Genomic DNA, 19,155 nt, shown 5'->3' with positions numbered 1-19,155 from the left:
GAATATCTGAGTCTTTGCAGTGGCACTTGCAAGAAATGTGTTATTTGCAGCCCGGAAGATGCGACATGGTTAGAAAAGAAATGCATATGATGTACGATCTAGTTTATATCAAGCTCGTATCAAGAAAATACTGAAATTTTACACAGTGAAGTAAGGGCCGTTGTAGAAATGACTCATTTTCACATAAATTATGCTAGTTATAGACATGTCAGACATTCAAATTATAGAGCTGGAACTCTCTGAAAAGTATAAAGGTGTGCTCCATGTGAAGCAACTCTCCATAAGACATGTAGGTAGGCCATGAGTAATCACTTGTTGAACTTCTGTGAGTCTGTGCATGTCAAGACCTTCTGACAATCTCATTGCATTACTTATGATGTAATACTGCAGTCATACAACCATCTTTCCCGTTTCTTCTTACTCGTACACGTGTTGGAGCACATGCACACTATCTAGAGCTTGACTATATGGGCTGGACACCTCACGATCATGTCCAAATATGGTTCTTGAACTGTTCCCACGAAGTTGGAAGCATATAATTATAAAGAATAAGATGTCTTTGGTTGCTGTAGCCACACAATTTCTCTTCATTGGAACTAAAGAGTCCAAAATTGCTCCACTATGACACTGTTCCCTGTGTACAAAATGAGACCCATGAAGACATGGTTTGTCAAGGTTGGAGTGGAAGAAGTCCAGTGACCTGCACAGGGCACTGACCTTAACTCTACTGAACACATTTGGGATGAAATGGAAATTCCACCTCACCCCAGGCCTCCTGAGAGGGTTAAGGACCATGCTCAAGACCCAACAGTGGCAGCTTGAACCCCAATCTTCTGAGCAACAACATGGTCAGGTATCCAAGCTTTTTTTTTCCCCCTTTAAAGTCAGAGCTACAGGTACCTTAGGAAGTACCTGCACTTACTAAACATAAGTTGTAGCCTTCAGCCTTATCTCTAGTGCCATGTGTGCTGATGGCCAGAGATATCAGTATACTGCCACATTTGGATTTCTTGCCTCTGTCCAGAACCATGGGAGCAGGACATTTGGGACACATCCATCCTCTTCATTCAGATACCATGCTTGGTCTCAGGGTGAATTTGAAAATACCCCAGATAGTTAGAAGGGCTTAAAAACAAATGGAACCAGTGCTGACTCAGAGAGAGCTCAGTAAAGAAGTTTGTGGGGAAAGAGGACTAGGAGAGTGGTACATATTTTTGTATCATATGTCATGTTGTTGAAAAGTTGCATAAGCAACTAGTGAGACCTGTTTTAAACTGAACAGCCTTCATCTCAGGCATGTTGCAGGTATCAGCTTACAGTGTAATGAACTTATTATCCTTCAGTTGATCTTCAATAGTTCTTATGCAAGTATATCAGGTTTAGAAGTGAAATGTAAAAGGTGGCGAATGATTCGCTATCCAGGTGACACAGCGGTACTCTGGGGTTGGGGGTTTGATTCCTGCCTTCATCCTGTGTGCATGTTAAAGCATGAGTTTTCATATTCTCCCTAGCTTTGGGGGTTTCCTCTGGGTACCACGGTTTCTTCCCTAGTCCTATGACATGCATTTTAAGGCTGATTGAAATCTTGAAATTGTCTGTAGTGTGTGAGTGTGGGTGCGGTTGTGAATTGCAGTGGGTTGGCCTGCCTTTTGCCCTGAGTCTCTTGGAATAGTTTCACATGGGAGCCATGGCTGTGTGGAGGATAAGAGTTACAGAAAATGGATGGTCTTTGTGTAAAGGCAGGTTTCTTAGCCTTACTTCACCGAGTTCACTTACTTTGCCTCTCACCTCCAGGGGTGAGGGTTCGATTTCTGCCTCCAACCTGCGTGCATGGGGGTTTCCTCCAAGTATTCTTCCTCCAGTCCATATACATTGATCAGGCATAACATTATGACCACCAGCCTAATATTGTGTTGGTCCCCCTTATGACCCGTCATGCACTGTATATTCTGACACCTTTCTATCAGAACCAGCATTAACGTCTTCAGCAATCTGAGCAACAGTAGCTCGTCTGTTGGATCGGATCACACGGGCCAGCCTTCACTCCCCACGTGCATCAGTGAGCCTTCACCAACCATGACTCTGTCACCGGTTCACCACTGTTCCTTCCTTGGACCACTTTTGATAGAGGACAGGCCCCAGACTCCCTGCAACCCAGTTTAGGATAAACGGTTCAGAAAATGGATGGACTTCACCCAGGTGAATATTGAATATTGAATCTTGGAAGGACAGAATGTCAAACCAGACAGAGCCATTACCTTACAGGATTAGAATGTCTGTAAGACATTCATGTCAAGCGAATTTGCAGATTTTATCACACCATCCTTTGCACAAATCAATACTAAGATAGTCATAAATTTGTTCAGGTAAACATTAGTGAAGATGTAAAAGAGCAATTATAGCTATGAGAGTATTTTGTAGTTTGCCTGGTAACAGTATTATACAGTTCTGCGCTGTTTATTGGAGCATTAAAATAGCTGGCTCCAATACTGCTGAGCTGAGCTGAATCATAATCCTTAAATCATAAGCTGTGATTGCATATTTAAGTATTCTCAAGTCTGATTATGTTTATATTTAATGTTTCACTGCATGGTTCCTCATCCCAGCCTTTTAACTATCCGTGATTCATAGTCCTTCACGGACTGGGTCATCCCATTCGGTTAAAAAAAAACAAAAACAGCTTTGCCATCATTATTGTGGAGCCTGATACATGTACTTGTGTCCTTTCAAGGACTCTTATGCTGTGTTAGCAAAAATGACATCACAGGAAAAAAAGGAATCCAAAGTGATTTATTTAAAAAAAAAAAAGGGGTGGGGGGAGCAAAACAAGTAGTCTTTTTTTCTTGGACTTCAGGATAAGAAGTGCTGACAATAACAAACTTGTTCTGTCGATATCACAGGCATTTAGGAGGTCCAAAGGCCAGTCAAGGTTGCTCTGTTACCATAGCAACACTGGCACAATCCCAATTGACTCTCTTTTCCCTGGAGAAGTGAACTACAGAAATCATGGCTTCCAGACATTATGTATTATGCTATACGTCCGTTCAAGGAGGCTTTTATCCTTAAACAACCGTCTTACTGATATTTACATGATAAATAAATATATAGTGTTTATTCAAATATTCTCATTTATTCAAATACAAAGCCAAACAGTTTGTGTCAGGTGTACCCCAAATGACACACTATACATTATGCCCATACACCGATCAGGCATAACATTATGACCACCTGCCTAATATTGTGTTGGTCCCCCTTTTGCTGCCAAAACAGCCCTGACCCATCATGCACTGTGTATTCTGTTCCTTTCTTGGAGCACTTTCGATGGATACCGACCACTGCAGACCGGGAACACCCCACAAGAGCTGCAGTTTTGGAGATGCTCTGATCCAGTCGTCTAGCCATCACAATTTGGCCCTTATCAAACTCGTTAAAATCTTGCCCATTTTTCCTGCTTCTAACACATCAACTTTGAGAACAAAATGTTCACTTGCTGCCTAATATATCCCACCCACTAACAGGTGCCATGATGAGGAGATCATCAGTGTTATTCACTTCACCTCTCAGTGCTCATAATGTTACGCCTGATCGGTGTATGCTATGCACTATATGCTCTGTTGCATAATGTATGAATTTTAGAAGAATCTCAAATTAAACTTTAGCTTTTTTTTTTTATTCTATTGAGAAGTATAAGCAGTCAACGGCAAATAATGTCAAACGCAAAATTTTTTGATTTGATTTTCCTTATGCACAAATGGTTAGTTTAATTTATTGAACCTTGCACACACAAACACACTTAAAAGGAAGAATGATTAGCACATATCGAATACCTTTATGTATTTGGTCACAGAATGCGATTTGTGTCACAGTTTACTGTACTAATCACAAATCACGAAATATGCATCGACTTTCCCTTGTGACTCAAACCTTTACATCAACTCACTCCCACCACTTACAGAATAAAGTATAACAAATTCGGTTGTTTCAGATCAGTCCCTCCAGGCTGGGATTGCAGACATTAATGCAAAATAAAGCAAACTCTATGATATTCTGAGGAGCTTGCAACATTTCAAAAAAAATCTGGCATCGTCACAATGCATTCAGCCAAAGCCAGCTTCCATTTATGTGTCTTGTACATGAAGTACAGCTATCACAGGAGGTTATTATATGTATCGTCACTGGTAGGAGTTTTTCAGAAAAATTCTGTGCTTGAAATTTCACCAATTCAATAAGTTTCCCACAAATAAAAGCCTATAAAAATACTCCAGAAGCTGCATTTCTGGCCGCAAAAAAGCCTGGAGAAATGCTGAAGGAGTCTGTCATTAATTAGATTTAACTGATTTTAACTGTATTTTCTCGGAACTCTCACATTGCCTCAATAAACAATAGAAAAATATAATTTTGAGAAAAGTGTGTAAAATAAAATGAAATCAATTTCTTTGGTGATTTCAGTAGTGTACAGAATTATTCAGCTTGCTAACTAGGCACCTTAGGCTAAAGCCCTATGTGATCACAGCAAATCAAATATAATCCTTTTTCTCTGTTTTAAATATTCTGTATTTTATTGCTTCTGTTTATATTTAGAAACAATTTTTTTTTTTGCTGGAAGGAAATTACATCAAATTGCAATTTCTTCTGGGCAAATTCTGGATAAATCAATCCATAATTATAATATCATAATATTGATAATAATCATGCAGGGGCACTTATGATGGATGATGGAAATTCCTCCCATTTGGAGATTGGGAGAGAAAGTCAATAAGTGCACAGATTTTGGAAGAGATTTTTGTTTATTTGTTATTTTAGTAAAATGCCCTTTTGTAGTACAGTAATCCCCCGCTATATCGCGGTGCATATATCGCGGTCCCGGGATATCGTGGATTTTTATTTGGAACATAACTATTTTTTTCTTGTGGACTGTATATCGCGGTATCCGCAAACCTTATAGTGAATTGTTTTTATATTGAAATAAGGTAATTTATTACTAGAAATATAATTATTAATTACAAAATATAAACATTAATTCAAATAAAGTAAAATGTTAATAATATATAAAATACTGTACAGCGTATTTACTCAAGTGACAAAGAACACGTAGCGTTGTTTAGGAAAGCGTGGTGCGGGGATGCTGAAAATCTAAATACAGTACTACTGGAAGAACGAGTCTGGCCAATTTTTATTGAGTCTGGTATTTTTACGATTTTTCTGCAAGCCCAATCGCTCTGCAGCTTCTAAGGCTTCTGGCAAGGAACATACATACGTACAGTACTCACCATGAATGTGATATTTTTACGAATTTACTCAAAAATCATCTCGCTATATGCTTGCAAATGTTTTCTGTGTGTGTTTAAAGAGTGTGGGAGGGTCATTTACGGCTTAAACAAACAAAAAAAAAACATTTGGGGGTGGCGTCCGTGTATCGCGGATTTTCGTTTATCGCGGGTGGTTTGGAACGTAACCACCGCGATAAACCGGGGATTACTGTAACTTTCTCTGTGGAGCATCCTTATATTAACATATCCTTGTTATCCTGTGGGTTATGTTCTGGTATTTTGGTGTCTACATTATGGTACAGTAGATTGTATCCATTGTATATTTATTTATTTCTGGTAAAATATAAAAAAAAAATATAAAAATAATGTAATAGAAATAAAAGCAACATTCATAGATATCAGGCATTCACATGCATAGACACACAAGAAAGAGGTCGTAGCATGCAAGTCATAAGGCAAATTGTATTTGCCCTATTATTCAGTGCAGTGACCAGTCATTCCTACTGCTACAAATTTAAATAAGCAAATGACGAATTACCTATAAGATTAAATCATGTAGTTAAATCTACAGCATAAGAGTCCATCCTGGTCCTTCGACCATGTACTTAAGACACGACTGATGAGTTTTAAAAGTCTAATTCAGCGGTGTTTAGTGCACAGAGGACATTCATGAAGAAAACTGCTATAAAACAGCAACAACAGTCTGGACTCATGAAGCATTTTACACAGGAATGTTGATCTGGAATCAGATTGTAGCTGTTCCACATGATTGATACTAGTTTTTCCTAATGTTCATGAAGATAAACGGATCCAGGAACAGCACTCCTATGCTTATGCGGTTTGGGAACTCAGCCCTGTGACATTCACTTTGAGATACCTAGCGATGATTTTGTGTACTCGTACACTACGTAGCTGATGCTCACAGCTGGAATGACCTTCATGAAGTTGGGTAGGATCCCCCGATAGAGACCGAAAAAGCCTTCGTTTGCCACAATGCTCTTAATCAGTGAGCGCATAGAAGGCTGCTCCAAGTTTCCGAGCGATGCTGAAAGCGCAACACAGAATTGACACCAGTTATTACTGCATTCCTTTTATTGCAACTTTTAGTAGATTTACTAAAGCACGTTAAAAACAAATGTACTTGGTTCTGTTTGTTTCTCTACATGAAATATACACACGCTCCTACATGAAGCTTAACTAATACAAAACCCTAAAGCCATCATGGACTTTTGTAACCAATGTGCCCCTTTGCTTTACTGCCAACTACCAGCTCTCTAAATGCCTCCTAAAATGCCAGCCATCTCTGTATTCTCTTCAGCTCTCCCTCCTGCACAAACATCTGGTGTCTAGGGACACATCTGGTGTCCATCATGCATTCAAGAGGGGTTCTCTGAGCTCTCTGGGGCTTTTTAGTTGACACAGTACCTACCTTGTGCCTGCATACGAGTGCGGACCAAGGCCAGAGGGTAGCTGGCCAGTTGCCCACATGTGCTGGAGATGGTACCACAGCCCAACAGGACCAGAACACCGGGGTTGGCTGTGTCTTTAGCGTAGTGTGCTAGCCAGGCATTCTTTAGGCTCTAGAAGTGGCAGAACGCAAGAAAAGGATTAGAAGTAGTTTGTAAAGCTGCCCAAGTGTTTAATTAATCTTAATTAAATTGCTGACATTTCTGCATTATATTATGAAAACGTTATTAAAATATAAAGGGTGCACATCACATGTGACTATCAAAGTTAGTGAGTACCAGGTTAAAGAGTAAAACCTCTGTGTAATCACACAGTGCTCTGTTGTGTTAGCTCATATACACCGATCAGCCATAACATTATGAGCACTGAGAGGCGAAGTGAATAACACTGATTTTCTCCTCATCATGGCACCTGTTAGTGGGTGGGATATATTAGGCAGCAAGTGAACATTTTGTCCTCAAAGTTGATGTGTTAGAAGCAGGAAAAATGGACAAGCGTAAGGATTTGAGCGAGTTTGACAAGGGCCAAATTGTGATGGCTAGACGACTAGAACAGAGCATCTCCAAAACTGCAGCTCTTGTGGGGTGTTCCCGGTCTGCAGTGGTCAGTATCTATCAAAAGTGGTCCAAGAAAGGACCAGTGGTGAACCGGCGACAGATTCATGGACAACCAAGGCTCATTGATGCGAAGGTTGGCCCGTGCGATCCGTTCCAACAGATGAGCTACAGTTGCTCAAATTGCTGGAGATGTTAATGCTGGTTCTGATAGAAAAGTGTCGGAATTTGGCAGTTTTGGCAGCAAAAGGGGGACCAACACAATATTAGATACGATTTGAAACCCCTGTACTACAGTATTGTTTGCAAATTAAAAGTAGATTTCCCCAGAACTTTTGTTGTATATCAATTGGCAGCTACTTCAGTAAATCATTGGCTTACAAACTGAATCTGTATTCTGGGAAGCGTAGTCCGGGCGGCCATATCCGTTGGCCGTATTGTCACATCTCATATGGCGTAGACCTGAAGATTGTGTGGAAGCCTGAGATTGCACCCCTTTTAAATACACTACAGAGTACCAAACTATAACCTCTGGTTGTTTTTGATGTGTATATTTTAATTACAAGATCTGTGTTTTCTGTGTGTAATTTATTATACAATCTGTGTATTTTGTTCTCCAGCATCTAAAACATTGGTCATGTTTTTCAAAGCCAATGACCAGCAATGAGGTTCTGTTACCCTGAATATTGTTTAAGTATATAATAGTAAATATGATAATATGGCATATTGGACATGTTTATCATAAAATTGAAAGAGGTGGCCTTAGTCAATGGCACATGCAGTACATACTAAGTAGTGAATGTAATAGGATTTATGTAACACACCTCCAGAAGATTACACTTCCACACCAGCAGAGGACCCCCCTCCCCTTAATACTGAGAACTCTTCTTCCATATGTTCATGCAAATTTCCTGATCTCACTCACTGTAAAGTCTTGCCAGCTGCGTGAGCATTGATATATTTTTAGACTGTTTTAACGTCTTTAACCTCTGCAGTGTTTTATAGATTATTTTGTGGATTACCGTTTTGACCTTGTTGCATTGAACGGATCAATTGTGTTGCATTGTGTTGGACCATTAACTGTTTTTTAACTTTGGTTATTATTATTATTATTATTATTATTATTATTATTATTATTATTATCATTATCATTATTATAGTAATAATAATAATAACAAATTATTATTATTAATAATAAAGCTTTTATATTTATATTATTATTATTACAATAATAATAATAATAATTATTATTATTATTATTATTATTATTATTGTTATTATTTTACCATTAGTTATTTTATTTATCTGTAGTGAAGCATTGTAGAACTTATCAAGTTTAAGATTTTCATTTTTATTGTGTATTATATATGCCACAGGCAAGACTTGAGACGCCACCTTGCAGGATTCTGCGACACTCCGCTACAGAGCATATAATTGACATGACAAACAGCACAGGTACAGGACATAACATCCTGAAATCGATTATCAGAGTGTTCCAAGGATAAAATAACAACCCCACCACTGTATTCAAAGTTAAGAGACTCTAAAATGACAATCAGCGTGTGGCTGTAACTGCATGTACCTCATAAACAGCAAGGTCGATGCCAGCGTAAGGTATAATGCCCAGCATGTTGGGGATGTAACCTTTATAGAAAGCCTTGATGCCCTCTCTTTTCAGAATTGACCTGGCACAGTCGATCATCCCAGAATACTGTCCGGTACTCCTCAGGGTCAGTCTAGTCTTCACTACCTGATGAAAAAGAAAATAATGTAGAGTTTTTTGTTTACCGTTCAGAAATTATATGAACGATAATGAATATAGTCCAGAAAGGCCTGTATGCAAAGCCATTTTTTTTTATGAAACTACTTACCAAACCATAGCTGGATTAGTTCTATTTTAATGCTCAAGAAAAAATAGATTGATTGAGGAAGACATTGACATCATTACATCCTCAGATTTATGCCTTAAAGTGGAAAAAGTAAAGCAGATCAATAAACATTTGTAAGGCTCACCTCCATAGGATAAATGGAAGTTTGTGCTGTGGCACCGGCTAAAGAGCCAGCCATGAATCTCTGCGCTGTCTCTATTTTATCACCCTCGGATGACAGATACTTCTTATACTGCAAGGAAAATATATTGGTGATGACTGTGAATAAGCACACAGCATTTAAAAGTAGGGGTCATGGAAGTTAAACTGCACAATGAATAAAAATATGCCACAATCCTGAATCCTTCAGTCATACAACCATAGAACAAACAAATCCTTCAGTATAACAATTTAACATAAACTTACACATGCCTACATACAATAAAGCTTTTCATATAGAAATATGGTTACTATTAGAAACATATAACGTTTTTCTTAGGTGATAGACTAGAGATAATCATAAATGACTCCAGTTTAAAATACTTAGTTTGAAATTCATGCAGGATTTTAGGTTGCTTGAAAGGAATAAGACTTTGTGTTTTATATTTCTTCATTCAGCCACATCATGATAAGCTTTTACGGCTTATTTAACAGGTATGCATATTCAAAATACGCTGCATAGCACAGCTCTGCTTTCTTTGGTTCTGGAGAGACAGAGTAGATTTGTCAGGGATTCTTGGAGGCAATGGATTCAAAGTGTACAAGGAATAAACACACACAACCCAAAAGAACAACACATACAGATAGTAAAACAAGGCTTAGGACATAGAGCAACAAATACCATTTACAGCATTTGGCAGACGCCTTTATCCAGAGCTACTAACAATTGATCTCTTTTTTATAATTGAGCGTTAAGGGCCTTGCTCAAGGGCCCAGTTTGGTGGGCCTGGAATTCGATCTCACAACACCTTAACCACTAAGCTACCACATCCCCTATAATATAAACATATAACATGCTACACATATACCATGCCACTAAAACGCAGGAACCTGAGTATACTTGCTGATTACTAAAACACGTCATGTGATGTGCAGGGGCTGATGGGTATTGTTGTCCATTGCTGATTCGACATAACCCTAATGGGTTCCTTCTGAAACGTTTGCTCATTTCCTTGCTGAAACGCCCCCCCAAAAAATTCACATCACCCTGTGACCATGACTGGAAGTTAGCACCCTATAAAAGTTCCCCATTACATCACACTCATCCTCTTTCCCATTCTCTTTTATTTGAGAAAGTGGATTCAAGTATAGAACTCTAAAATTTGTTGCTCTAACCATGGGTGAAGACTAGTATTTTATTACGATTTTCACCGTTATTGACTGTATTGGTGAACACTGGCCTGTTTTTTGCATTAGAGTCTGCCAGCTTGGACACTGTGGACACAGTTCATAACTCATAACTAGTATGAATCTCTTGTGCATGTCAAGGCAGGGTGGTGAGTTGTTTATTTTACCAGACCTGGAGGGATTTAGACTTGATCACTGCCTAAATTGTTTGGGATCTGAACTTATGTATACAGAGCCCTGGCAAAACTGAAGCATAATGCTGTTAGTGATGCAGGAAGCAAGCCTCCTGGGTTATGGAAATACTGCATCATTTACTGCTGTGCGCAGCAGTAAAGAGAACCGCAGATTAACTGCAGGACCTCATGCAGTCACTAACCTTAGTGACTCACTCAAAAACCCGAGTTAGGAGCAAATATCTAGCCATCGCACTACTGCGCAAATCAGATGTAATGTGAGCGGCTGTGGATATGAAAGAGGAAATTCTGCTTTTAATACAGGAAATTTCTCCTTCACTTCACACCCACTGTGTTCAAGTGTATGTGAGATAGACAAACAGCATGTGTTTAGCCTTGCATGTGGATGTGCTAGGACCAAGAGTTAATCACCAAGCGTCGCTTAACTCCTTCTCAATCTGTTCAGTGGCAAGAATCTGGACTCACATGCAAGACAGAGGATAGATGCATCACAGTTATGGATGTAGTTATAAAAATGAAGGCTCAGACATCACCTATTTGTATATCTTGGGACATTATTATTGGCAACTCCTGTAGTGAAACTGGGTATGCTGTAGATGCAAATGGAAAAACTTGAAATTAAAAGAAAGGAAAAGAAAACGAGTCCACGTCAGAATATTACTGTCCTTGAAATGAAAGCTATGTTCCTCTCACAAACCCCTAATTGGGTAAGACTCGTTAGTACTACAGTACCCTGGTGATGTTTTTCATCAACCACCAAGGGTGCAGGAAATCATAAAAATGATGTGGCTGGGGAAGCAAGCTCTGGAATTGGACAAATGAACACCTGTATTAAGAGCTGCCTATCTATTAGGCCAATTCAATCAGACAGAAGTCATGCTCTCTTGCAGCAGTCCCATGCCAAGGTAATAGGCAATTTACAAGACCACGTCAATGACAACTTATTCTGAGAAGAGGCTCAGAGAAAAGGAACGGACAAAAGCTATGGGTCAGGTTGTGTCACCAGCCGAATTAATTTCCGATGTGGATGACACTGAAGCACATTTGACACACTATATTACCATGTGTTGACAGGGTATTCTGCCAGAACGGCCATTGTTCTGTCTGTTGTTATTATTACTGATGAGCCCTCCATGCTCACTACTCATCAGACCAGACCTGACATTGTACATAAACCGGTCATTGTGGCACACACACTGGATAACACACCTTAACATGACCGCAGCATACTGACATCTTTGCAGTAGTCAGTCACACTCTTATGAGTTCCAGTATATGTAGATTTCTAAGTGAACAATGATTTGGAGCAGAGTATCTTTTCCTGAATCTACCCAAAAGTGGCAGCATTGTCCAGACGATGGCAGAAACAATGTTGGCTTGCCATTCGGAGTGCATTAATTAGTTAAAGTTTTCTAACAGATGCACAATATCTCTGACATTCATGGAAAACTATGGCCCTAGAGTGGGACCTGGGATTGGTGATAAGCAGAACTTAATATTGTAGTAAATAGTCTAGTCTTTAGTATGGTGTTATAACTATACGAGATACATAGTCAGAATGTGCAATGAACCCTTACAACAAATTCAGTACATATCCTGCACAAGTTCAGAAGGAAAACTTGATGTGAATGGCCAGGGAATATGCACACAGTGTAATGGGGACCAGTTAAAGTCTACTTAAATGGGTCATGAAGGTCAACTTCATGATCATGTTCTATTGGTATTCAGCATGGAAGCAAGCGAATGGGAAAAGTTCTAGATAACACATTCAATCCATACAATACAGCACTGCCAAGTTTTAACTCCATATACTGAAAGCAAACTTGAACAAAGACCTGATGTAAACATGGATATTTGCCATTAGTTGTCAGCATAATTTGAAAGACATTTTACTAATGGTTTCATTGAACTGTTGAATTGTATGACAATTGTGAAACAAGTACCAGTAGGCATTATAAAATCCACTTCAATTTTTTTTTCCATTCCCAGATAATTAATCTCATGAAGAACTCTGTAATTAGCTGATGAGTTTAATTAGGTAGTGTGGGTTAGTGCTTGAAAAATACAGGGTCAAAGACTTTATGACAGCCCACCTGTTCATAGGCCATGAATTTGATAGCGGTCTCGGGAGCGATTTTCAACACATTGAGGCCGTTTCCCCTCCACAGAGATGTCACTCCTCCTTCATTAAGCATCCGTTTGAACCCCCCCACCAGACTGATTTGGTTTGACCTGGATGAATGAACCTAGAACAAGACAAATCTGTGAAAACACGATTCAAAGCAATACTATAGTATCTACTGCACTCATTACAATACTCTTGAACTACTCTGTACATTATGAGAGGTAAAAACGAGCAATATTCAAATATACAGCCTTGCTTATTTTCTATTCCGAATGTTCAGGAACTACTGTAAATCATTTGAAATGATATACATTAAAACTTGAAATCTGTGAAAACTGAACTGTACATACCTGCATAAAAACCTTGATTCTATCCAAAGGTGCAGTGCCTGTTCGAGAAACCGCCCCTGCTGTTGCCCCGGCAACTAGCTGTCGCCACCAGACACCAGAGATCTTCTCTTCGTTAGTGAACTCATCAGGAATGACGAGATTATCACCAATGTCCAGCTGCTAACTTGGAGAGGCATAGAGTATAATGCTAATAATTTGATAATCGGCATTTGGGTTGACATTTAGGGAAAAGAAGAGGAGGTGTTAGAGGTCTAAAATATTTCTAAAAATAAAATTTATACTTTTAATCATTATATACTATAATGCAAAAAATCCTGTGGGAATAAAACTAGTCATTAAATGGCATATAGAATCATAATAGAGTATAGAGTCCTAGTCATACAAGCATGCAGAAATAAAAGTAAAGAGGATGCCATGTTATTACTACAATTCATTGTATATTCACTGCATTAAAAACTGTTTCAGTGTATTTTAGCACTACAACATCACAGAAAGTAAATGTGAACTGGAACAATATCTGACCGAGGAGTGTTTCCAGTATCTAATAATTTCTTCTAGGTCAGTTGCAGGCTTGAACATGAAGTGCTCTTTCCACTCGTTCCAATCCACAGTCATGGTGCCGTCAATGTCGATGCTGCAAAACCATAACCAATCATATGTCATTTATAAATATGTACTAAAATCATAACATAAGAATCAGTCTGGATTCAGAATATTAGCAATACTTGTCATTCCTAAAGACTCAGTTTTAGTATTTTCACTGTTCTAAGACACCTAATTAATAGAAGGCTAATGTAATGGTAGATGGTTTCTTTACCATTTTAGATATGTGATTAATGGAGAGCTAGACATATAGACCATTAACTGATTTCTTGCATACACTCATGTAATGGATATACAGATGCCTTCTATTATTTCAACTTTATATTAATTTGGATTAAACAGAATTGTGTATAGGGCACGTGTCAATTATGCTATTTTTTTAAGTCATGCCATTTTTGCCACTTCTCATACCTATAGCTATCTCATGAAACCACATGAACATGGCATAAATTGTGCCTTCTAGCCTTCTATATAATGTACATATTGTATCCAACATTCTTTACAATAAAATACACCATTTATTGGTAATGGAAGCTCTGTAAATTATGGAATGAATATATATATATATATATATATATATATATATATATATATATATTCATTCCATAATTTACATATATATATATACACACACACACACACACACATATATATATATATATATATATAGCATGCATACTAACTTAATTCCCAGACAATATATTCTAATGTATTTATTACAATACTAGAATACTAGAGATCTTGAATATCTAACCTCTGCAGGATTTTCAGTGCTGCTTCTGTGGATATGTCCATTCCCAGTTCAGCCAGAGATTGTTTGATCTCACAGGCATCCAGGCGACCTAACAGCCAATAAAGAGAATTACAGCTGCTCCGAAACCTTCAGTAATGCACTCTAATTAAGAGTTGCAGAGCCTAACGCAATAAAACACTCTAAAGCAATGAATACATGGGCTAATCCAACTATGACTTCACATATCTGTTATAATATTGGTCGTAAACACAGACACTGTTTGGTTGCACTCTGGTGTCATTTATACTGTACCATTAATTGAACACGGTCAGTTTTATCTAAATAGGCAATAAGGAACACTCAATATAATTCGATTTCGTCCACTCCAATGACACCAAAGTGCTGCATTATCACTCTATTATGATCATGCATAATTTAGGAGCTCAGCATGACTGCAAATTAGGAATGGTAAACCTATTACCATCATCATTCTTGTCCAAGCTTTTGAATGTAAGCCACAGTTTCTTCTCGTGCTCTTTCAGGTATCTGGCGAACTCAGTGAAGTCAAGCACACCGTCCCTGTTCTTGTCACCGGTGGCCACTATTTTCTGTCAAGACATGCAAATGGTTAAAGCCACACACTGGTTGAAGGGCAGTTGTCAAGCATGGGACATAAAATCTTAATTGGCCTTATAAGACACTGAAAAAGCTTTAAAATAGCCATGATTGACCTAACATACAGTATATTGCCAAAAGTTTTCAGACACCCCTGGGCTGGGCTTGGCCCCTTAGTTCCAGTGAAAGGAACTCTTAATGCTTCAGCATACCAAGACATTTTGGACAATTTCATGCTCCCAACTTTGTGGGAACAGTTTGGGGATGACCCCTTCCTGTTCCAACATGACTGCGGATGAGTGAGTTTGGTGTGGAGGAACTTGACTGGCCTGACCTCAACACAACAGAACACCTTTGGGATGAATTGAGGATGGAGACTGCGAGGCAGGCCAAACCCTGAAAAACCACACCGGAATTAAATGATTTGGAGGGGTGTCCCAAAAGTTTTGTCAATACAGTGTAGTTCTAAAATGCCTAGGTTGTGTTAGGCTTTAGGCTTTAGGCTGATATTCAAGAAGAACATGAAGGGCTATGGACTATTTTGTTTGTATTTTGTCATGATATGCAAAGCAGTTTCAAATGCAGGTTCTAATACTAAAATTGGGAAAGGTTTATGGGTTGTGAATACTTTTGTAAGGACCTGTATGCCTGTGCACTTACATGTGTTTACTGCATTGATTATTAGGAGACTAACTGTTACATGCACAATAAAATTCAACCATTAAAAATAAGTATCATAATTATTATTAATTAATAAAGTGTTTGTATTATATGTTTTAAAGTAATATATTATGATATATGTAATATATATTGTATGATATGCAATAAAGTGTATTATATTATTAATATAAAACATAATATTCTTTAATAATTACTCTACACAAAATATTGACTGACAGTTTCATGTCCTGCTAGAGGGAGAGGGGAGGGGGGGAATCTGACCACGCCCACTTACATGCGCAACCGCATACTACAAACACTGCCAAAATGGTTTCTACATACATTGGGCATTTTATGGAGATGGAAAAAATTAAACCTGCAAACTGGTCAGTGGTAGATTTACGGAGCTTGCTCCGTTTAGTTTGATTTAATATCGGCAGAATCAACAGAATATGATCATTTCGTTTACGCGAAGCATAAAATTCATGATGCCTTCACGATTCCAAATCTGCGTAAACAATCCCCACTTGGTTGTTTTTAAAGCTGCATTCTGTATTACTATACAAATATTGAAATGTTAGAAGGATACAGTGATATATAAATTTAGCATTAGTGCATCTTCGTAATTAAGCTTTCACAAGTGGGAAACGTCCGAGGAGCACGTGAACGCAGCATCACGCCTTGTTCCAACAGCAGGTTGGATGCCACAGCTAGGATTACACCGGCTCTTTTTTAATCTGTACCTGAGCTTCTCCAGTACGCAGGGCTATCCCCATCGCTATGAGACCTGACCGAAGCTCCGCCACGTCAACTTTCCCATCTTTATTGGTGTCTAGTTTATCAAATAGCTCCTCGTAGTTTTTGCTGCTGTTCGCATCCCAGCACCGGCAGTCCTTCATGATAAATCCACGCAGAAGCGCAAGCGTCCCTGCTGTCGGCTCGACAGACATGCGACGATTCTGCAACGCTTGGTTAGATTTAAAGGTTGTATGGACATGTATCTACAGAAGTCTAGGCCACAACACTGTTTAAAAAAATCTGAGGGTCCTGCAACGAGCAATAAAACGGATACGATTGAAAATACTAAGGCGGAGTGCGACCACTATCTATAGGGGCGGGGCGATGGGTTAACCACGCCCATTTTTTTATCCCATGTCAATTGGGATGGTACCACGTTGCAGCGTTAAAGGGCAACTCCACCGAATTTCATGGGAAAAATCTATCGTCATTCTTTTATTTTGATAATTTCTTATGATAGCTTCTTAATGGAGTAGATAGCTTATTAATGGAGCATGGCTTATTTTTTCCCCACGCTGTCAAAACACGCCTTCACTGGTCTGCAAAGATACTAAAGAAGCTGATCTACCAGACACTAGTGAGAAATCACCAAAAGATCTCATAAGCTTTAGAAGGCAGGTGGTAAAATGTATGTGTATTGGTAGATTATAAATGAGAAACCTGACGAAATAGTGAGTTTAAATCTCATTTATATCAGAGTAATAAACAACACAACTGATGTATTTATCTCAAAATATAACATGGTCTAGCAGCAGATAGTGTTGATGCCTCATATCCTTATGTTCCCTAGTTCGAGCCTCAGCTCAGGTTACTGTATGTGCAGAATTGTGCGTGTTCTCCCTGTGTCCACATAGGTTTCCACCGGGATTCCTCAAACTTCCTGAATACATGGACACCATAATTTCAATATTGTGCAGGTCAGGCTTTTCAGGTCACAATACTCTTGACTCTTTCACTCAATTAACATTGGTTGGTACATCATTTGTTCATTGGATTTAAACAGAGTGTTTAGTAAATGACACCAATTATAATGCTTCAGTAAGCTTTTAACCTTTAACTTCTCTTTAGCACTCCATTGCCTCGCATTTATATTGCATGCATACAGAAAACAAAAACATGACAGACAACACAACCCATGTTATAGAGAACAACCAAAGACGTTTTGCTGATAAGTTTTGTCAAGGGCACAAACACAGCAGGCTTTTCATACAATCATGATCGGCTCATAAATTTAAGGACTCCCTCATTTTGTGCTGTGAAAATGTACGTCTTCAAAAATAAAGGTTTATATAGTTTCTACTGGCATAAAATATTATTTATTGTCTTTCTGCTCTTCATCAATGATCACATCAGGAAAGATGGTGAAGCAAATGGTGTTTGAACCATTTTTGATGATGACCTATGGTGACCTATGTTCTAAAGGTGCACTACATAAGGCATGTAATATGTAAAAATGCATACTATGCTCTATCAAATGCACTACACTGCAATTATAGAAGAGTTATTTATGACTCAGGTAGTATTGTCAGTACTTAAATCATCTCATGGTAGACTGTGAGTTCAATCTCAGATGTTTGATAAGAACAGGATGAAAAGCTCAATACCTTTGCCAGCAGAGGGCAACATGCTATCCAGAAATAATAACAGCCTAATTAAAAAAGTGGCAAAAGCCAAGGGAGATTGGCATACAGAAGAGAAAATATTAAGTTTAAAAATAAACTTTAACATCATTATTTTTTAGTTGATGAGGTTCAACTATCACACACCTTGGCACTGCTGTACTGTGTATGATCCACCATGCAAATATTATATCTGGTTAATGGTGACCATGTTCTGTACAGTGTGTGTGTGTGTGTGTGTGTGTGTGTGTGTGTGTTAGAGGGTTAGCTACTATCCCAGCCTGAGCTAAATGGTCACTTTGCCTCACAGCTTAACATGGGTAATTGGTCTTCTAGTCTGACCAGGACCCATCATGCACTGTGTATTCTGACACCTTTCTATCAGAACCAGAATTAACTTCTTCAGCAATCTGAGCAACAGTAGATCATCTGTTGGATCGGATCACATGGGCCAGCCTCATTGAGCCTTGGCTGCCCATGACCATGTCACCGGTTCACCACTGTTCCTTCCTTGGACCACTTTTGATAGATACTGACCACTGCAGACTGGGAACACCCCACAAGAGCTGCAGTTTTGGAGATGCTCTGATCCAGTGGTCTAGCCATCACAATCTGGACCTTCATCAAACTCGCTCAAATCCTTACGCTTGTCCATTTTTCCTGCTTCTAACACATCAACGTTGAGGACAAAATGTTCACATGCCTTTCTAATATATCCCACCCACTAACAGGTGCCATGATGAGGAGATAATCAGTCTTATTCACTTCACCTCTCAGTGCTCATAATGTTCTGCTTGATCGGTGTATGGATGTAATTCATATTTATAGTCGTCAAAAATATTCATCTATCTATCTAAAAAAAAAAAAAAAATCCCAAAAACAAACTTTTAAACAGTAATCAATGAAAGGTGGTTACTCTGGTAACTAAAACGGGATAGGGATTTTTTTTTTT

At 38.6% G+C, this 19,155-nt stretch overlaps 1 protein-coding gene across 1 annotated transcript; it reads right to left on the bottom strand.

The window, feature by feature from the left end:
- Positions 1–2,782: 2,782 nt before the first annotated feature.
- On the bottom strand, positions 2,783–16,900 carry LOC131370552 (mitochondrial adenyl nucleotide antiporter SLC25A24-like). Its single transcript, XM_058417898.1, has 10 exons — positions 16,530–16,900; positions 14,993–15,119; positions 14,533–14,620; positions 13,698–13,809; positions 13,176–13,334; positions 12,794–12,946; positions 9,305–9,412; positions 8,874–9,041; positions 6,700–6,850; positions 2,783–6,315 (listed from the first exon to the last, which is right to left on the bottom strand). The coding sequence occupies exons 1-10, from the start codon at positions 16,734–16,736 to the stop codon at positions 6,134–6,136; spliced, it is 1,455 nt and encodes a 484-aa protein (XP_058273881.1). The 5' UTR covers positions 16,737–16,900; the 3' UTR covers positions 2,783–6,133.
- Positions 16,901–19,155: the final 2,255 nt, after the last annotated feature.

This window comes from Hemibagrus wyckioides, linkage group LG20 (genome assembly GCF_019097595.1).
Source record: "Hemibagrus wyckioides isolate EC202008001 linkage group LG20, SWU_Hwy_1.0, whole genome shotgun sequence".
Taxonomy (NCBI): Eukaryota; Metazoa; Chordata; class Actinopteri; order Siluriformes; family Bagridae; genus Hemibagrus; species Hemibagrus wyckioides.
Note: the sequence above shows the minus strand (reverse complement) of the source record. Positions and strands in the feature narration are given on the sequence as shown.

Excerpts from the sequence above, each read along its gene's own strand:
- LOC131370552 (XM_058417898.1), bottom strand. The coding sequence starts at position 16,736 with ATGTCTGTCGAGCCGACAGCAGGGACGCTTGCGCTTCTGCGTGGATTT. Across the intron at positions 15,120-16,529 it reads TGCGTACTGGAGAAGCTCAG|AAAATAGTGGCCACCGGTGA; the intron begins GTACAGATTAAA and ends ATGTCTTGACAG. Across the intron at positions 9,413-12,793 it reads AATTCATGGCCTATGAACAG|TATAAGAAGTATCTGTCATC; the intron begins GTGGGCTGTCAT and ends TTTTCCTTGCAG.